Source organism: Folsomia candida, unplaced genomic scaffold (genome assembly GCF_002217175.1).
Source record: "Folsomia candida strain VU population unplaced genomic scaffold, ASM221717v1 Fcan01_Sc051, whole genome shotgun sequence".
In the NCBI taxonomy this organism is placed as follows: Eukaryota; Metazoa; Arthropoda; class Collembola; order Entomobryomorpha; family Isotomidae; genus Folsomia; species Folsomia candida.
The window spans coordinates 345,637-363,409 of NW_019091243.1; the positions used below are offsets into that span (position 1 = coordinate 345,637).

A 17,773-nucleotide genomic window follows, 5' to 3' on the forward strand; every position below is an offset into this window, starting at 1 on the left:
TTGGACGAAATTAGTGTCAATCGATCAAAAATTTAATTAAGATGATATTTGCAATAGATGCGACCCCCCGATGGGCAGGATATTTGCATAAAAAAATAAGAAAACGGGCCAGCAATTTTACACTTTTGGAATCTTTCATTGCAAATTTGCGCGTTCTTCCGATGTAAATATCCCCTCCAGGCTTGCTCATTGGCAGATAGTGCCATTTGCAAATTTCACCCTAATTAAATTTGTGCTCTATTGACCTTAGTTTCGCCACAAACTCCGTGAGCATACGTTGGGAGACCTCCTCTGATCGAAATTCTGTTTCTTAAAAACCAAGTGTGCATACATAGCTCGCAATAAATTGGTGCATAGGCCATTTGCCGTCCATACTGGACCATAATCCAGTGACTCTCTGGACTCCCACAACACGAGAATCCCGTTCATTCAAGTTTCACAAATTAGTATGCACCATGAAATCTGCTCTGAAATTAATTCACATCATCACACAAAAAAAAACTTCCAGTTATAAATACGTATTCTAGTCACCAACCCACCACAATTTAAAACTCTGCACTAAAACCTTAAATCGTAGCAAATGGCGAATAATTTTATCCTTCACCAAGCCATAGAATTGACACGTATCAGTACCCAGACGGCCTTGCAAATTGACCTTGACCCCATCTCACTCGCCCTTTCCAACTATCTCGTAAGGTTTTTAGGTTAAAACAACTTTTCAGATTTTTTATTTATTCCTCCGGATTTTTTTTTAGATTCTGAAAACAATTTTGACTCATTTCCTACACGAATCGGGAACTAAAACCAGCCTTACGAAGAAATACTTTTCACTCCTCAGATACAGATTGGTTAACAAATCTTGGAACTCTGCCATCTTATCGGTCACATTTACCCCATTTTGGTTCCCTCTTCGCAACTTATTTTACCAAAAGAGTGGCGAATGCTGCACAGTTGTCGTCTCCCCTCCGTTAATTAATCCCTTACTTTGTCGACGTCTTTTAATATCAAAGTTACGTTGTCAACTTGAGAGTAAAAATCAACACGCCAGGGAACAAAGTATTGCAGCAGGGAGGACAAACATTTTCAGTTTTCTGAAAAAATACCACCAAGAAGTTACCAGTCTGGATTTTGAGTTGGAATCCAAATTTGAGAAAACCTTAGTGTCCATATTTTTGGAGTATTGCTTAAATGTGAGAAGTCCACAAATTAACTGTTTAAAGTGCCAAGTTAAAACCGACTTTAGTCAAATGGACCTTAATTTCAGGGGCAACGATGGCTTGAAACATTTAAGAATTTGTAACAGGAAGAAACGTGGCAGTGCTCCACTGAAGAAGAAGTTTATAAACAAATTGTTATATAAAGCTCCAAATTTGGAGAGTTTATCGATTCATTGCGTCCACTTTCCAGATTTAAGATGTAATTCGAACTTGAAAGAATTGGAGGTGCGTGGAAGCACACAAGGTGGGATTCTGGTTGATGCAAGAAATTTGTGTGGAATGCTGAACCAGGTAAATTAAGGAAATGTACCCTAAATACTCTATTTATAGCCAGGGCTAAAATCCAAAACTGCCTATCTCAGACCCGGCTATAATTAGAGACCCGGCTATAATTAGAGACCCGGCTATAATTAGAATAGGGCTATAAATAGGGTATTTACGGTATACAGAGTTTCGACACCATTTTTGACAGACTTCTGTTTTTCCTTAATTAAAATTAAGATTTTTTTAACTTTCTATGCAAAATTTGTAGCTTGAAGAGAAAGTCCAAGAATAATACGGAGATTGTGAAATTAGGTATGGACGCTAAATTTTCACGAAAATACTAAAAATCTACGCTTAACGTAAATGTTAATGTACGGTTAAAAAATTTCAGGTGCGAATTAGCGTTGAAATTCCCTCGAAATTTGAATTATGTCTCACTTTACACTTAAAGCCGAAAGATTTAGTTTACCTACACTCTCAAGAAAATCAGTGAAACGCGGTACTAATGTGACTTTACCACCTTGGTATGATTTGATAATAAATTTAAAAAATTAATATCCAATGGCACAAAATTTAATACTACCTGGTTATAAAATGATTACCACATAGTGTTACTTATTTCATTACCGAATCTATACCAGAGTAGTAAGGTTGCCGCGGGTAACGGGCCGGGTACCCGTTACCCGCATACCCGCACGATATTGCGGGTACCCGTTACCCGCATACCCGCACGATATTGCGGGTACCCGTATGTCTGCGGGTAGTTACTACTACCCGCACGGGTAACGGGTATTTCGATTTTACATAATTAAATAGCTCGCCTTGCGCAGCCAGTGAGCAGTTGAGTTATATAAGAGCTATATTTCTACTTTGAAATTTTATTTTGCATTATTGATGCAGAATTTAATCATTGTTGATAGTGTGCGTAATTTTTCGGAAATTCTGCGACAGTCTCAGTGCAATAGAAACAATGAGCTGGTGTGAATTGCAACATTCAGATTTCAAATATGAGGTTACAGTCAATACAACCAATGTGTTTATTGAGGCAGTTTGTGCGATCGTAAGAATTTATCAAACATTTTCCAGTCAAATTTGAAAAGGGAGCGACTTTTACAAGTGGGAAAAATCCGCTTCGTTACCAATAAGAATCAGTATTTCTTCAATTTTGATCCCAAATATTTTGACAAATTCCAAACATCGCTCAAACTGTCCTGCATTCACTTGAACGACACAATTCCAAAATTTAAACAAAATCGGAATGTTGTACTTCACACTATCCTATTATAAATTCAGAAAACCGGAAGAAATTATTGTTTCTGAAGCATAACTTACTTGCTTTAAGATTTCAGTAATTTTATAGTAATGTGGGATTGGTGATCTTTTAACCTGATTTTGTAGGAGTAAAAAAACATGATACGATCTAAAGCAAAAATTGAAGTTGCAAGCCAATGTTTTTAAATAAAAATGTCATTTAAATGAAAATGTTAACCATCAAGTCTCACTGGTTTCTTGGCTAAGTCAACAAGTTTGTTTTCATGAACAGTTAGTTAAATACAGCTAATTTTATGATAAAATTAAGGAGTGCTGCTAGAAGTTGCTAACGATAAAATTTTTATCGTTAGCAACTTCTAGCAGCACTCCCTCGAGGTTCTTATTAACCTAGAAGGGTAACTAATTAATTAAATCTATGTTATTTTGGTAGTTGGTTAATGTTTAACCGAATTCTCAAAACGGGTAACGGGCAACGGGTACCCGTGCGGGTACGGGTAGTTGGGCTCCGGGTAGCGGGCCGGGTAACGGGTAGCATTTTCGCTACCCGCGGCAACCCTACAGAGTAGTACATACAACCGATTAATACCAAGGCGGTAGAGTCACGTATCAATACCGCTCATTTTTTTAATACCCAGTCTCTAAGAGTGTAGAAACCCTAGGTTCCCCTAAAATGTGCATTTCAGCGTAAAAAGTAAGGGAAACGTTAACATAATTAACGTAAACGTAAAGTCGGCGTCTCCCAAACTTAGCCAAAATTTAGTCAGAATTTTAGTGTAACTCCGTAAATCGCAATCTCCTTACTGCTGGAAGCGCTATCACGGACGGAACCAACTAATTTGTGGAATTCTAACTAGGTCTGCAATACTTTGGAGAAATTGTCCCTTGGAACAGCCCATGATGCCTTTTTTGCTTGCAAGTCGGACTTCCCGCTGTTCGAATTACCTGCGATGCCAAGACTGAAAATCTTCAAAAATTATATCCCTCTCGTACTGCCGCCCCTTAATCCCATCGTTACGCCAAATTTGGAAAGTCTCACTATAACTTATCCTCCTCAAGTAGAGATTCCGCCAACATTTTTCCAAGATCTGGACACTGTTAGATATTTGAAAATCGTTAAACTCCCATTTCAAAATCTTGTCCAATTATGTTGCACTTTCCGGTACGATCCATCATTTGAATGTAGCAATTTCTTACTAATTTTGTTTGGCGCGTGTGCTCAGCTACATTTGACGACTTTGAAGCTTTTTTTGAGCCATGTGTACTCATTTGGTCAATTAGTTCGAGCTTGGATAAAACATGGAGAAAAACTTTTTTCACGTGGTACTAAATTTTTGGCTTCATGGATTTACATAAATTAATATACTTACTATGCAGAAGTGTGAGGTGGTTATCCCAGATTTGGACTGGACTAATTTTAAATTGTTCAGACACAGAAATTAGGCGACCCGTTTCCAGAATGCGGGCGTTTCAGCTTCTGGTAGAATTGCTAAATTGGTTTTCAGTCAAAATCTGGAGGTTTCAATATGCTCTAACCTTTCGAATTTTGACCCGATTTCAAAAATAAAACACAATTTTTGTTCAGAAGATATTTTCCAAAATGGTTATTTCTTGAATTTAAAAAATCATGAAAATTTCAAATAAAAAAGATTTGAAAATGAATTTCTATACATTCAAGAAAGTAGTTCTGAGCAAAAATTGTGTTTTATATTTGAAATCGGGTCGAAATTCGAAAGATTAAAGCATTTTTTTTAATCCAGATTTTGGCTGAGAACGAATTTAAAAATCCCGCCAGACGCTAAAACACCCGCATTCTGGAAAACAAGAAACACGGGTCGGCTAATTTCTGTCCTTGGACAATTTCAAATTAATCCCGTCCAAATCAGAGATAACCACCTCACACCTCCTCATTGTTAGATAATTTACACGTTTATATTTCAGGCTCACTAAAAACATTTGAACTGCATACCTTGTTTTTCTGCGATGTACAGCCAAACAATATTTGCTGTTGTAAAAGGACAAATCCCTTTCTTAATACGTGGACTACTTTACTTTTACAAACAAGAAAAATGGATAAAGTTTTCCTGGCCAATTTCAAGGAGAGAAATAAATACATTTCCGAAATCTGTTTTCAGAAATTTTTTCATCCTTAACCTTTTATGTCGGAAAGAGGACAATTGTCTATTTCCTGAGGAATGGTTTAATTCGGGAGGAGGACAATTGTCGTTTTCGGAATGTCATTTATTTTCACCATTTTCTCTACGCGATGTAAAATCTGCCATTTCGGAGGATTATCCCAACCAAATGTTGAATTTCAACATTTTCTTGCCGAAAAAGACGATATTTCCCAATATAACGCTATGTTAAATTTTGGATGCTTCAACTTTTTCTTAAACTACTGAATTTCTCTCGCACCATGACCACAAAATTTTTATAATGTGCCAGAAATAATGCATTTTCCTTAGTTAATCATACTCCTTAAAGGGTTAAAAGAAAAGAATACATTAATTTCAGATGACTTCCTTGGATGAAATTACAATTTCGAATTTTATCAAAGCCAACAACCTCCCCGTGGTCGTGACGAAACGCGGAGATCACGAAATAAAGGGTGGTGAAGTGCATCCGCATTGCATCATTTTTACGATATTTTGCATCGGATTTTTATTCTTTCAAATGGCAGTTGTTCTTCCGTTCAGATATAACTTGGAATTTCACAGTAAGTGTGACACATTAATAGATTGATGAGGCAACCATGGACGCAAAACTTTATGCAAAAATTATAACTTTACTTATAATTATACAGTGTCGGACAGATGTCTACGTCCACATAGTCGCGTCAATTTCATTTTCAAATTGTCACTGAACTACTGAACCAATTTTCATCATTGATATATCAAATTCTCACAAATTTAACGTAATTTCATAAAACATATGAGTTATTTCTGAAAATTCTGGGAAAACTGAGAATCATAGTGCAGAGCGAGAGAGGATGAAATTTGAGCGGACAAAAGTCTACGTCCACTTCACTTTAATTGTCAACAACAAAAATCTCTCCAATTTATAAAATCAGGTAACTTAATAAATCTATCAATAACATATGCCGCATTAATTTTTAAATAATTTTCTTCCAGAAAAATATGATGGCGTCGACACGCAAGGAAATTCCTATCGCTATTCGAGATCTTGTCATTCAGGACTGGAAGGGTGGACAAAAAGGGGGCTGTCGCAGAGACAAATATGGACCAAGTATAAATTAGCAAGGACAACCATCCAGACAATCATTAAGAACTTTAAAGCTAATGGTTCAGTCCAAAACAAGGTCAGAAGTGGTCGAAAACCGATTTTGGCTCACCGAGAAGTACGCCACGTGCTCAACAAAGTCAACGTTACACCCTCACTTAGTGCTCCAAAGCTATCTACCGAGATCAAGGAGATGTTCGGCAAACAGGTTAGTCCTATGACCATCCAAAGAACACTGAATAAGGGAAATTTGAAATCCCACAGAGCAGTCCGGAAGCCTCTTATTGTACCGAGGAATGCAACCAAACGAGTGAAGTTTGCCAGAGACCACATTTCCAAGCCACAAACATTCTGGGACATATTTTATGGACTGACGAGTCAAAGTTCAATGTCTTTGGGTCAGATGGGCGTCGTAGAGTGTGGAGATATCCAAAAGAAGCTTTGAATCCATAAAATCTCAACCCCACAGTTAAGCACGCCGGCGGGTCGGTAATGGTGTGGGGATGCATGGCTTCAAGTGGGGCAGGAAAAATGGAATTTATTGACGGAATTATGGACCAATACAAGTACCAGGGAATACTTGACCGTAATATCCAGGAATCTGTTCGAAAACTTGGACTTGGACGACGATTTGCCTTCCAACAAGACAACGATCCGAAACACTCTGCCAAGTCCACCATGGAATACTTCAAGAAAAAAAAATTCCGAAGCTAGAATGGCCTCCCCAATCTCCAGACTTGAATCCCATTGAGCATCTGTGCGACCACATTGAAAGAGAAATAAGAAAACAATCTTTTTCAGGAATTCCGGGCCTTAAATCCAGAATTCGTGAAGTTTGGGAAACCATTTCTGAAGATGTGACCAAGAATTTGGTAAACTCAATGACTCGACGCCTTGAAGCCGTCCTTAAAGCGAACGGAGGCCCAACCAAATATTCCAAATTAATTGTTATAACATTCCTTATAAATTACAGTTTTTTTTGTATGTTTTCTCTGACTGGACGTTGACTTTTGTCCATCCAATTGTTTTCATTTTGAATTAAAATACATCTCTGGCCTAAAATAAATTTTTTAGCGGAAAACTAATAATGTGCTATGAAATTACGTTAAATTTGTGAGAATTTGATATATCAATGATGAAAATTGGTTCAGTAGTTCAGTGACAACTTGAAAATGAAATTGACGCGACTATGTGGACGTAGACATCTGTCCGACACTGTAAACATAAGTAAACCGATGGCGTTTCTATGACTTATAAGTTAACTCATACGTCATAATTTTAATTTACAAGTTATCTCAGATAACTTATCTGCCCATGGTTTCCCCATGTATCTAATGTGAGGGGACGTCTATAAATTATGTCACGCAAAAATCTCCGTTTTTCAGTCCATCCCTGTCCCCATTGCACGCCCAGGTGGCGCTAATTAACTTGTCACTAGCCACCTCAACCGTGACATAACTTATGGACTTAGATTGTAGGCCTCTGCACGCATGCGCACGGATTTTGTGACCAAACTAGTGTCAACCGATCACAAGTTTAATTGTTATGAAATATGCAAATTCAACTATCCCCCAATGCCCAGGTTTGGCGTAGATGTTTGCATCTAAAGAGGCGAAAACAGGCCCAAAATACCATCAATTTTACACTTTCCTAATTTTGCATTACAAATTTTCCTCTCTTTTGATGCAAATATCTCCGCCAAACCTGCACATTGGGGGATAGTTGCATCTGAAACTTTACACTAATTAAACTTGCTATCTATTGACACTTGTTTCGTCACAAATCTATGAGCATGCGTGTGGAGGCCTACATCGTCAGTTCTCATTGTCTTATATGCAGCAGACAGACGTGAGCAATGCATTGCTCACGTCTGTATCCATTGCAATGGATACATTCTTGTTCTTTAAAAATTGAAGGTAACAACAGCAGTGTGACCAACAATCAAACGGATCTGACTTTAATTTTTACTAATTATACCTTACAATAAAGTGTATTATTTATCTATGTTCAAATAAAAATGATGCACATACAAGGTACATCTAAAACAATGTGATTAAAATTTAGTCAATTTTGACTGAAATTGCCAGCAGGACAACTATTGAGTAAAAGTTACCCAATAAAAGTTCAAATTTATCCCAATTTGCCAGGTTTTTGCTCAACCTGGAGTAAAGTTTGCCTTCGTGGGAGTAAATGTGACTCAATTCGTTGTCTTGGTGGCAAATTTACTCAACTTTATTTACAGTGTACTAAATATATGAAAATTTAAGTTTTCGCCCATCTACCGGTATGATTTATATGTATGCCTATGTCTGTAGATATGAATTGATGGAACTGGTGACCAAACCGGAGCAAAATTTGCCAATTCATGATTGATAAATAATTACGTGAATGCGTTAAAAATTCAGCAGCACTCCTGTTTATTCTCTTGTATCGTGAGGATGCATAATTTATTACACAATATTTATAACATGCTCTATCTCCTCGTCTCCCACGACTAATGGGACTCTGGGCACTATAACTCTTAACGTCGGGCTGCCTCTGCCAAGATTTTGACTAAATTGACAGTAAATCGCGTCCTTCTTAGAATTCAGTGGGAGCGGATATTTCCTCGTGAAGTTGGCCTTGACTCCAATCTTGCCACAGCTCCCGGTTCCTCCGAAACCTTGGACGACATTTTCGTCATCATCGTGCCGACTTCCCGAGATGATCAACTCGTCACCCACGGTCTTTACTTGTACCTCGTCCGGCAGGAATTTAGGGATTTCGAGGGATATCTTAAATTATGTAAATACATATTTACGCCCTTCCTAAAGCCAAGTACAGAGAACCTATTTTTCACGAGCCGTGAAAAAATAAGCATTTTTAACGATACTTGCACCTCGTGAAAAAAACTGAGAAGTGTTTCTTGAAATTTCACGACTTAGTTTCACAATGCCAGGACATCATCACCATTAATGATCATATCACTTCCCCCCCCCCCAAAAAAAAATTAGTGCGCGGAAATTTTAAAAATTAAATAATTGACCTGAATGAGCCGCGTTTACAAAAATTGAAGGTATCGTACAAGGACTTCTCATGTTTTCCCAAATCTAGGGTGGTGAAAATAGGGGGTCGATTTCACGATACAAGCCTTGTGAAAAAAAACCTATTTTTTGAGGATCCTGAAATCTTGTCAAAATTGCACGCAGTTCACTGTCTTCGATTTCACTCGTGAAATGACGTCCTCTGTACGTGGCTTTAGAAAATATAAAAAATATTTTCACCATGAAATATTTATCCTTACCGCGACCTGCTCCTTGCTAATTTTCACTCCAGGACATTCCATCTTCAGCTGGAAGGTTTCATGCCAACTTGGCAAGTGTGGGGTCACATCGACGAACGGATGCGTCACTTTGTGCAACCTCCCCTTCAATTCACCCTCATCTCCTGGGATAAGTGGTACGACCACGGTGAGCCAGCCGTCCGGTCCGACGTTGCACGTTAAGCGGTCCAAAACTGCGTTCGGAGGGAGTGGAAACGTCCTTTGGAAGGAGCGGGTAACTTGGTGGAATAAATGGTCGTGTTCCCCGATTCCGTGATTGCCTTCAATTATGACGGAGTTGTTTAAAGTTCGCACATTTATTTCGTCCGGACTGGTGGAAAGAATGTTTAGGAAGAATTAGTGTTTTTGAAATAAAAACAAACCGTCGAAACGAAGATAAAAAAAGTAGTGTCAGAGTTTCCTTTAATATGACTCAGCATATGAAATTATGTATGTTTGATCTTTGACCTACGATCAAAAATATTATCCATGTGTCTCTTGACCACGTGACCGCGACAACGAGGTCAAAAATAAAAAATATTACCGTCGTTGATTTCGTGACTAAATTTGCTTTAAAATGACTCCCCATATGAAAATTTTCGTAAATTTAATTTTCGACCACATCCCTGGTGCTGTGGGGGGGGTTGTCCGATTGACACCATTATAGATCTCAACGCGGAAGTAAAAATTAGAAGTACAATGACGAAAACCGTTTTTGAGTATGTTGAAAAGATATCCTGCTTACGTACGGACGGACAAAGTGATCACAATAAGTAGCTCAGACCACTTAATAGAGAGGTTGAGCGAGAGTACAAGATTGTAAAAAAAATCACTCTAGCCTAGAATCACATTCACAATCTATGATTGTAATTCTGGAGGTTGAGCAAGAATATTGTATTGTAGGATTGTAATTCTGATTAATTTCTGGCGGCAGATTTAAAATTGCCGTAAGTTGGGTAGATTCATGCCGTACAATGCTGATTGGAGTCAGAGATTTGTATTTCTGTGTTTTACTAAAATTCTGACTAATATTTAATTTTCCCGCTGTCTTACAAGCGCTAAGTACAATCATGTACTCTTGCTCAACCTCTCTAGTAACTAATTTTTTCTTACTGGAATAATTCGACGTCCATTTTAATAACGATTTGATCTCCAAGTTTGCACACTTTGTGGACCCCAATTTCTTCCGTGTGGTAAAAATTTGTGTTGTTGGGGTGTCGTTTCGGGTAAAATATTCCGATTGGATTCATTTCTTGGAAATATACAATTCTGGATAAATTTAGACTTAGGGAGACTTATTGATGGATGATACTGATATGTTCCAGATTTACTCAAAGAATGAGAACAAAGTATAAAGACTTTAGAAGAATTTAGTATGCGACTTGTTCCTTGAGAGAGAATGTGAACGTGACTGGAGTTAAGTTATCTCTATATTAGTCACTGCTTCACAATTATGGATTATGTAGGAGTACGACATGGTAAATTTACAATTACTTAGTTCCTTACTTATGCATGCAGGATCTTGAGCTGTCTTCTTATTGTGTTTTAGTGCTGCTCAACAGCGATGATATTTTCCTACATCCATTGTCTACTGGGCATTAATATGTACTTAGAGTATTTAATAATAATATCTAGAGTGGAAAAGCTCCAAAAATCAACAATTTTTTTGATACGATGCAGACAAAAATAAGGGTGCAATAATTTTCGTTAATAACAATGCCACATAGTTTCAGAAAAAAAACATGCAAAAATTTGAATTTCTACTGAAATTCCCTTCATTTTTCGCACATTTCCGGTCACTATTTTTTGAATTTTGTTGAAACTATGTGACATTACTTGGTAACGGAAATTAATGCACCCTTATTTTCGTCTGCATCGTATCAAAAAAGTTGTTGATTTTCAAAATTTACCATGGGCTTTTCCACTCTAGATATTATTATTAAATACTCTAAGAATATGTATGTTCGTGTCTGCTTATTTAGAATAAAATCTCTAACTAGATACCCATATAATTCACTGGGTTTAATACATTGAGTACATTTATCATTTATTTTTTATTTTATTATCCTCACGAAAAATAATTTTGTTGTTCACAAAATTATGAGTAATTTCGTGTCCTTTTCGCAAGTTGCAGTATTTGCACGAATGTATTATGCATAAATATGTGTACATTATAGAGGGCTGCACTCTTAGAAAATCTGTATTTATGTATTCATTACTGCCCGGCGTGTATATGCACTCTTAAGAAAATCAGTAAATCGCGGCATTGATATGTGACTTTAATACAGCCGTGGGGATGATTTGGTAATAAATTCAAAAAATAATTCAAAGGAAGAAGAAGCGCATTTCCACGACAACTGGTCACAAGTATCTCAAAACAAAAAGTTTAGGTCAGAAGGCATATCGGAGTAAGGGAAAACTCGTTTTAAGCAAATAGAATATTGGGGAATGGTTAAAATTAGGAGAAATTGTTGAAAAAGTGGGTTTTTAACCTGCGGGAAGAGGGTAAAAAAACTGGTATCAAACATCCTTTTCACTGATGAGAGTTGGCTCAAATTATATCTACAATGCAGTCCACTAAATTTGAGATATAGGACGAAAAATAGGATGCCCCACCCAAAACACAACCTCAGAATCCTGCTAGCTAATGAATATTGTGCTGGTGGGATCTCAAAGTTTCATTTTGTGACGAACGAAGAAAAAGTGAGTGAAGAAAACCTGGGATGGGATAACCTTATCCCATCCCACCCTAAACCTATCCCAGCATATTTCAAGGCCACGGACAGCCGTATGTCTTCAAGAAAAAAGAATATTATTTTTCAACAAGATGGAGCCCCAGCATACGCGACAAAATCAATAATGAACCTGCTGGAAGAGCAAGTTGGAACAGTGTGGCAAAAGGGGGTGTGGTTCGGAAATTCATCGGGCTTGAACTAAATCGATGACCTATAGGAATCAGCATACAATGGGTTTTTCTAAAAACACGAATGGAATTGCCACCCGGTTTCAAAGAAAAGTGAAATTCACTTTTGGCTGAGCTTCCACAAAACCTGGCACGAAGCTTTAACACAATGATGGAAGAAATTATTAGTAATGCGGCATTACTAATGTAGACGGTGTACATTAAGGGATATGGAATTTTAATATGGTAAAGATAGGAAGGATGACTTAACATATGGACGTTCCCCAATGCCTGAAAATACTTCGGGCCGTACTCGCGCCAGGAATATTTTTCGCAAATTGAGCATAACTGGAGAAGTTTTTGCACAACTTGCTGGAAAACCGTAGGATTCTTTTGCAAATTTACCCACTACGTTGTTATTTCGCAAACTCATCCTCGCAAACGCCAGCGAGAGAAATTCCTAAAACCCATGGAAATGGCATCAAAATAGGTGTTTTTATAAAGATTTGTATAGCCACATTTTGTGAATCTTCTCACGACACGGCTTTCTTGTGCTTCGCAAGTTTGCTAAATGAGTTGCGATGCGAAATGAGACGTTGTCATGAGTACGGTCCTTCTAAAATATTACGAAAAGTGATGCCGGAAATATTCAATCCCTACAGAAATGTGAATGGGGTTCGCTTTTGGATGATACGGTGGCGGAGTCGCAATTTCGTCCGCGGCCAAGGACCTTCTTGCACAAAGAAAGCCTAGAGGGAGTTACTACGAGAAAACATGGCCAGATTTGAACAAAGAAATATGGATAATATGGATAAAGGTATTAAAATAAGGGCGTTAAATGTCTGAACAGATAAATAAATTTATTTAGAATAAAAATAAGTTTTTTTGTGCACATATCGTCATATTACTTCAAAAATGAGCTAAATGTAATCGCTTCTTAATTCTGAAAAGAGCCAAGTGCAGTTTGTTTTAACAGTGCACTTAGCTCTTTCTAGAATTGAGAAGAAGCTATACAAAGCGCTTTTCAGAATTAATAAGTAACTGCATTTAGCTCTTTTTAGAATTAGTGCATGAAATGTTAATATATGTATATATATGTATGAATGTATGTATGTATATATTCTCTAACAAACTCACTACCTTTATGGCCAAATATTAATACACGGTTAAGAATAATTCCACATTGTCTCACCACTTCTCAAAGCCCTCTTTGTTATTCAACTCATAAAATTGTCGAAGTTTCACCCCCCAATATTTGTTTTGCTGAAAGAAGGTGTACAGAATTGTGACCAATTCGGGAAATCTGGACAGAAAATAGTCTCCATATTTTGTCCCATCCTTTCCAAACACACCGTCCTTCTTAAGTCTCCCATTTTCAAACTCTGCCGTCCAATCTTTATTGTGTTGATCGTAATCTCGTATAAAATCAATCAATTTGATGAACGATTTTTCCCCATATTTCTTATTCTCCAGTGAAAATTTAGACTTAGTGGCAGCCTTCCATGTCATAAAAGCTTCTAATTCAGGACATAATCTAGACCTCCAATTTTTTTCTAGATTTTTAGTCGCATTACAAAATCGGTCATGTGCGAAGCCAAGTTCACTCTTGCCAGAACCAGCCATTGGTTTTTCAGCATTTTTTAGGTCAATGGTAACCGCCTCGATGAAATCAAGGCCGCGTTTGCTATCCCAGAAGAATGGATGTTCCAAAACAACTTTGGCGTTGGGTCGAACCTTCGGAACCTTATTTACCATGGCTTTAAGCAAGTTTGTGAGTGACGTTGACTCATACTCCAGATTCCAGACGACCAAATAATTCAAAATGTTTGCCTCTGCTTTTGACGAACCATCGTTTTTATCACTGGCAAAGAGATGTCTCCCACCGGACATTGCGTAGAAAATGGTGAGTCCTAAGGCGAATATGTCATAACTTGGGGAAAGCTTGAAGGTGGCTTCTTTTGAGGTACCGATTACTTCTAAAGCTTCCGGAGGCCGCCACATTCTCGTGCCACCGTCAGCCAGTGTATTGGTGCCTTTCGTCATTGACTGTAAAACTCGGCTGATACCGAAATCGGCTAACTTTGCCACGTTTTTACCGAAAAAGATGAGGACGTTGTCTGGTTTTATGTCACGGTGGACAATGTTCATGGAATGCATAGCGGCAAGTCCTTTAGTCATGTCGGAGGCCCATTTTTTTCGTAAAGTTGTACCTCCTTTGCGTTGTTTTTCAATGGCGTGGGTCAAAGTACAGTCGGCAAGTTCCATGACGATGTAACTGGTTTTACCGACGTCTTGCATAATGTAGTAGGTGACAATGTTGGGATCCGCCAGTTTCCGAAGGACTTCTAACTCTTTGCTCTTTTTAGAATTCAAATACGATTTTTGGCAAATCTTGACTGCTGCTTTTCTAGTTTGGACTTCGAAATAGCCTTCGTAAACGGTGGATGACCCGCCATCTCCAATTTTAGTGTCAGTGTAGTAAAATACCTTTTTCGATACTTCTTTCAATGGTCGGTTTGTTACTGGTTGGGGTATTGCGTCATTAGAAGGTGTGGCCGGCGGTGACACTTTTGGTTTACTGGGAGTCGGTGTATTATCTGGTGTTGATTTGTTTAGTGGAGCGCTGCCTCCAGATGAACCGGGTTTAGAATTAGTAGGACTTGATTTTGGTTTTTCGGATTTTGCAGGGGTTATTTTGCTCGGATCGGGGGAAGTCTTCTGGCCCGCTTTGCTAGTGCTGGTGGGCACTGTATCTACAATAATCGCGTGTTGAATAGAATTTTTTTAAGGAAAATTTGTTAGCATACATTGTAGACAAATATAACTAAAAGTTGGCCAAGGTTGAGTAAAAAAAATAGGGTGCCAGAACAAGTAGGCAAAATTTATCCAACGGTTGGATAAATTTCGTCCAATGGGTGGATAAATGTTACCCAATGGTTGTGTCACCCTATCTTTTTTTACTCAACCTTGAGTAAATTTGGGTTACTTTTGTTTAGAGTAAATATGTCTTCTTTTTATGAACCTTTTATGATACTCTGTTTTGATGGGCTTGGTTTATTTTGTCCAGAGCTGCCTGGTTGATCCACTAGTGTGAATACTTTAAATGCAGCAATTTTTTTCGAGTCCGCTTTAACGGTTGCTATCCCAGTTTGAGTTGTATTTCCAACCGTGCATGTTGTAATATGTCGGATGATTTTGTCGGATCCGGTTTTTTGTGTCTATTAGTAAGAAAGAGAATATTAATTAAATTGGAAGGGTTTTAATAAATATTAAACAATAAACGTAAGCTGACAGTTTTACCGTAGAATATGAAGGTACAGGAAGTTCAAATTGGACACAATACTTTTTCAATTTGGCGACTGAACAGTGAGCCTTCTCCAATAAGTTTGGTGAGTCCAGTTCTGGCGCATTGTTGGAAGAAGGTCTGGGTGGTCGGAGGGTAGGAGTTTTTGTTGGCTTTGATTTTGGGTTTACATTCTCCATATTTTTTAATATAAAAATACTATAAACTGATATTTTTCTGTAAATTTTAGAATAAGTATGTTATTATCTGGATTAGTAGTTTTATTCGTACACTGTAAAAAAATTGAGTAAAATGTACTCAATTTTGAGTGAAATTGCCACCAAGACAACTATTGAGTAAAAGTTACTCAATGAATATAAAAATTTATCCAACTTTGGCAGATTGTTGCTCAACCTGGAGTAAATTTTATCTTTGTCGGGGTAAATTTTACTCAATTGTTGTCTTGGTGGCAATTTCACTCAACTTTTTTTACAGTGTAAGTAAGTTGAGTTCTGCCAGACGTATATTTTACAAGGATGCGATTCCTGGTTAGTTACTAGATACGGGTTACGTGGCAATGACAAGTTTGGCATGCTTAATAATTATTGCGTTATGCATTGTGATCTAGTTATTGTGGATAAGTTAATCGACTATGCTGATTCAACTTATCTGTATAGATAAGCCGTTACTTTCAATTGGTCTGGAAAGTTGAGTTTGCAATGGTATATATATATTTTTCTGGCTGGAATAATTTGATATATTTACATATGCAATACAGTGATTAATTTATTGTACCAAATCACAAAGCATGTATTAAAAATATATGTTAGTGAAGCGAAATCCCTTTATGTGAATGTCTTGTCCGTATCCACGACAACTTTAGAACGGATTCGAATTTCGAGTCGCGGTTTTCGCCAATGTGTTCATAATTTTTGAAGTGCGGATGAGTTTGAAGATGGGCATTGTAGGTCAGGTCAGGTCCGATACAGAGGGTGGGGCGTTTATACGTAGAAAATTTTGAACGCTCGCGCGAAAAACTGACATAATGTAAACAAATACGGTTTACACTGTTTGATAGACAAACTAATCAGATAAGTCTCTAATTTTTTTCGACTCGAAATTTTGAAAACGGGCTCCTCCCTGTTCATTTGAAGTGGAGGTATTAGTGAAATACTTTTCCAGCCGAGGTTACATAGAAAGGGCTATAAAAATAGCTTAAATTATTATGTTGTGAATTAATTTTGTAATTAATTTATCAACTAGTGCATCGTAGAGTTGGTAAAAGCCAGGCAAAGAGTCTGGAACAATTAGCACTTTAGAAATTCCACTAATTGCCTAACGCACGAAAATATGAAAAATCGGTTGAAAAACTTGACCACCTAGTAAAATCCTGAATCCGAATGCTGCATGGCATAGCTGTTAATATGAAGTAAATCAACTATCCAGGGACTAATTAAAACTGGTTTGGGACAGAGTATAACAAATGCGTCCAAGGTTCACGGCTTGGAAGACCGGAAAATCGCTTATCATTAGCTTAATATGAAAAAAACGCTGGGGTATGCAAATTCGGGATATGATAATCTTGGTCCTGCAGTCATAAAAAATCATGACAGTCCTCCTACGTCATCCAACATTCACCGTTTTGATTTTTTCGGTTTTTTCATCGTGCAGCAATAACTTTTACACCGACGAATTTACGAATTTTAACATACTTTAGAAAGTTTTAAATGATGAGTGGAAAAAAAGACACCCTTAAAATGGGCCAGGAAGGTTTTCATCGCGGAAAAAGCGTTACAAACTCGAAGTTGAGAATAAGGGGCATCGCATCGAGCAAGTTTCACTCCAAAAAAAATCCGGTTATAGGTAAGAAAAATTGTCGAAAATTTCTACGTATAAATGCCCCACTCTCAGTAATAAAACAAACAATGTAGTGACTTAATTATTAAGTTGCCTTAATAACACACTCTAAGCAAAATTATAACGAATGATTACTTCGCGGAGTGCATATATGACCCCGACGTGGCTGGCAATATCAGACTACTGCACATAATTGAATTGTTATAATAGGTTAGAATCAAATCTTTATAGCGGCAGTAATGAATGAATCAATATGCTTTTATACTGATTCATTACTGCCGCTATAAAGATTTGATTCTAACCTATTATAACAATTCAATTATGTGCAGTAGTCTGATATTGCCAGCCACGTCGGGGTCATATATGCACTCCGCGAAGTAATCATTCGTTATAATTTTGCTTAGAGTGTGTTATTAAGGCAACTTAATAATTAAGTCACT

The 17,773-nt window shown here is 37.5% G+C and overlaps 3 protein-coding genes across 7 annotated transcripts; 1 reads left to right on the top strand and 2 right to left on the bottom strand.

Annotated features, from left to right (window-relative positions):
* The first annotated feature begins 461 nt into the window (after window positions 1–461).
* Window positions 462–7,939, top strand: LOC118433419. 3 transcript variants are annotated; one of them, XR_004833367.1, is made up of 6 exons: window positions 462–691; window positions 756–1,508; window positions 3,608–3,912; window positions 3,974–4,073; window positions 4,692–5,466; window positions 7,907–7,939. XR_004833367.1 is itself a non-coding variant. In XM_035845342.1 (4 exons), exons 1-4 carry the CDS (start codon window positions 581–583, stop codon window positions 3,981–3,983), a joined length of 1,179 nt encoding a protein of 392 aa, XP_035701235.1. In that variant the 5' UTR covers window positions 462–580; the 3' UTR covers window positions 3,984–4,337. The 3 variants fall into 3 exon arrangements, 1 of the variants encoding a protein (XP_035701235.1); XR_004833366.1 differs by having other exon boundaries at window positions 3,608–4,073; XM_035845342.1 differs by lacking the exons at window positions 4,692–5,466; window positions 7,907–7,939 and having other exon boundaries at window positions 3,974–4,337.
* Window positions 7,940–8,390: 451 nt separating this feature from the next.
* Window positions 8,391–10,686, bottom strand: LOC118433427. The gene is made up of 3 exons (XM_035845353.1): window positions 10,405–10,686; window positions 9,274–9,622; window positions 8,391–8,764 (listed from the first exon to the last, which is right to left on the bottom strand). Exons 1-3 carry the CDS (start codon window positions 10,539–10,541, stop codon window positions 8,441–8,443), a joined length of 810 nt encoding a protein of 269 aa, XP_035701246.1. The 5' UTR covers window positions 10,542–10,686; the 3' UTR covers window positions 8,391–8,440.
* A 2,350-nt stretch (window positions 10,687–13,036) lies between these two features.
* Window positions 13,037–16,052, bottom strand: LOC118433433 (serine/threonine-protein kinase/endoribonuclease IRE1-like). Of its 3 annotated transcripts, none has more exons than XM_035845361.1 (4): window positions 15,970–16,052; window positions 15,494–15,713; window positions 15,216–15,411; window positions 13,037–14,946 (listed from the first exon to the last, which is right to left on the bottom strand). In XM_035845361.1, exons 2-4 carry the CDS (start codon window positions 15,674–15,676, stop codon window positions 13,382–13,384), a joined length of 1,944 nt encoding a protein of 647 aa, XP_035701254.1. In that variant the 5' UTR covers window positions 15,677–15,713; window positions 15,970–16,052; the 3' UTR covers window positions 13,037–13,381. The 3 variants fall into 3 exon arrangements, with proteins under 3 accessions (XP_035701254.1, XP_035701255.1, XP_035701256.1); XM_035845362.1 differs by having other exon boundaries at window positions 15,961–16,052; XM_035845363.1 differs by having other exon boundaries at window positions 15,998–16,046.
* Between the last annotated feature and the right edge of the window lie 1,721 nt (window positions 16,053–17,773).

What these genes read in the sequence shown, in the direction of transcription:
- LOC118433419 (XM_035845342.1), top strand. Translation starts at nt 581, where the DNA reads ATGGCGAATAATTTTATCCTTCACCAAGCCATAGAATTGACACGTATC. An exon ending in TCGCCCTTTCCAACTATCTC is followed by an intron (nt 692 to 755) that starts GTAAGGTTTTTA and finishes ATTTTTTTTTAG; the next exon opens with ATTCTGAAAACAATTTTGAC. An exon ending in TGTGTGGAATGCTGAACCAG is followed by an intron (nt 1,509 to 3,607) that starts GTAAATTAAGGA and finishes AATTCTAACTAG; the next exon opens with GTCTGCAATACTTTGGAGAA.
- LOC118433427 (XM_035845353.1), bottom strand. Translation starts at nt 10,541, where the DNA reads ATGAATCCAATCGGAATATTTTACCCGAAACGACACCCCAACAACACA. An exon ending in ATGGACGTCGAATTATTCCA is followed by an intron (nt 9,623 to 10,404) that starts GTAAGAAAAAAT and finishes TCTTTCCACCAG; the next exon opens with TCCGGACGAAATAAATGTGC. An exon ending in TTAGCAAGGAGCAGGTCGCG is followed by an intron (nt 8,765 to 9,273) that starts GTAAGGATAAAT and finishes ACATAATTTAAG; the next exon opens with ATATCCCTCGAAATCCCTAA.
- LOC118433433 (XM_035845361.1), bottom strand. Translation starts at nt 15,676, where the DNA reads ATGGAGAATGTAAACCCAAAATCAAAGCCAACAAAAACTCCTACCCTC. An exon ending in CTGTACCTTCATATTCTACG is followed by an intron (nt 15,412 to 15,493) that starts GTAAAACTGTCA and finishes TCTTACTAATAG; the next exon opens with ACACAAAAAACCGGATCCGA. An exon ending in AAAACAGAGTATCATAAAAG is followed by an intron (nt 14,947 to 15,215) that starts GTTCATAAAAAG and finishes CGATTATTGTAG; the next exon opens with ATACAGTGCCCACCAGCACT.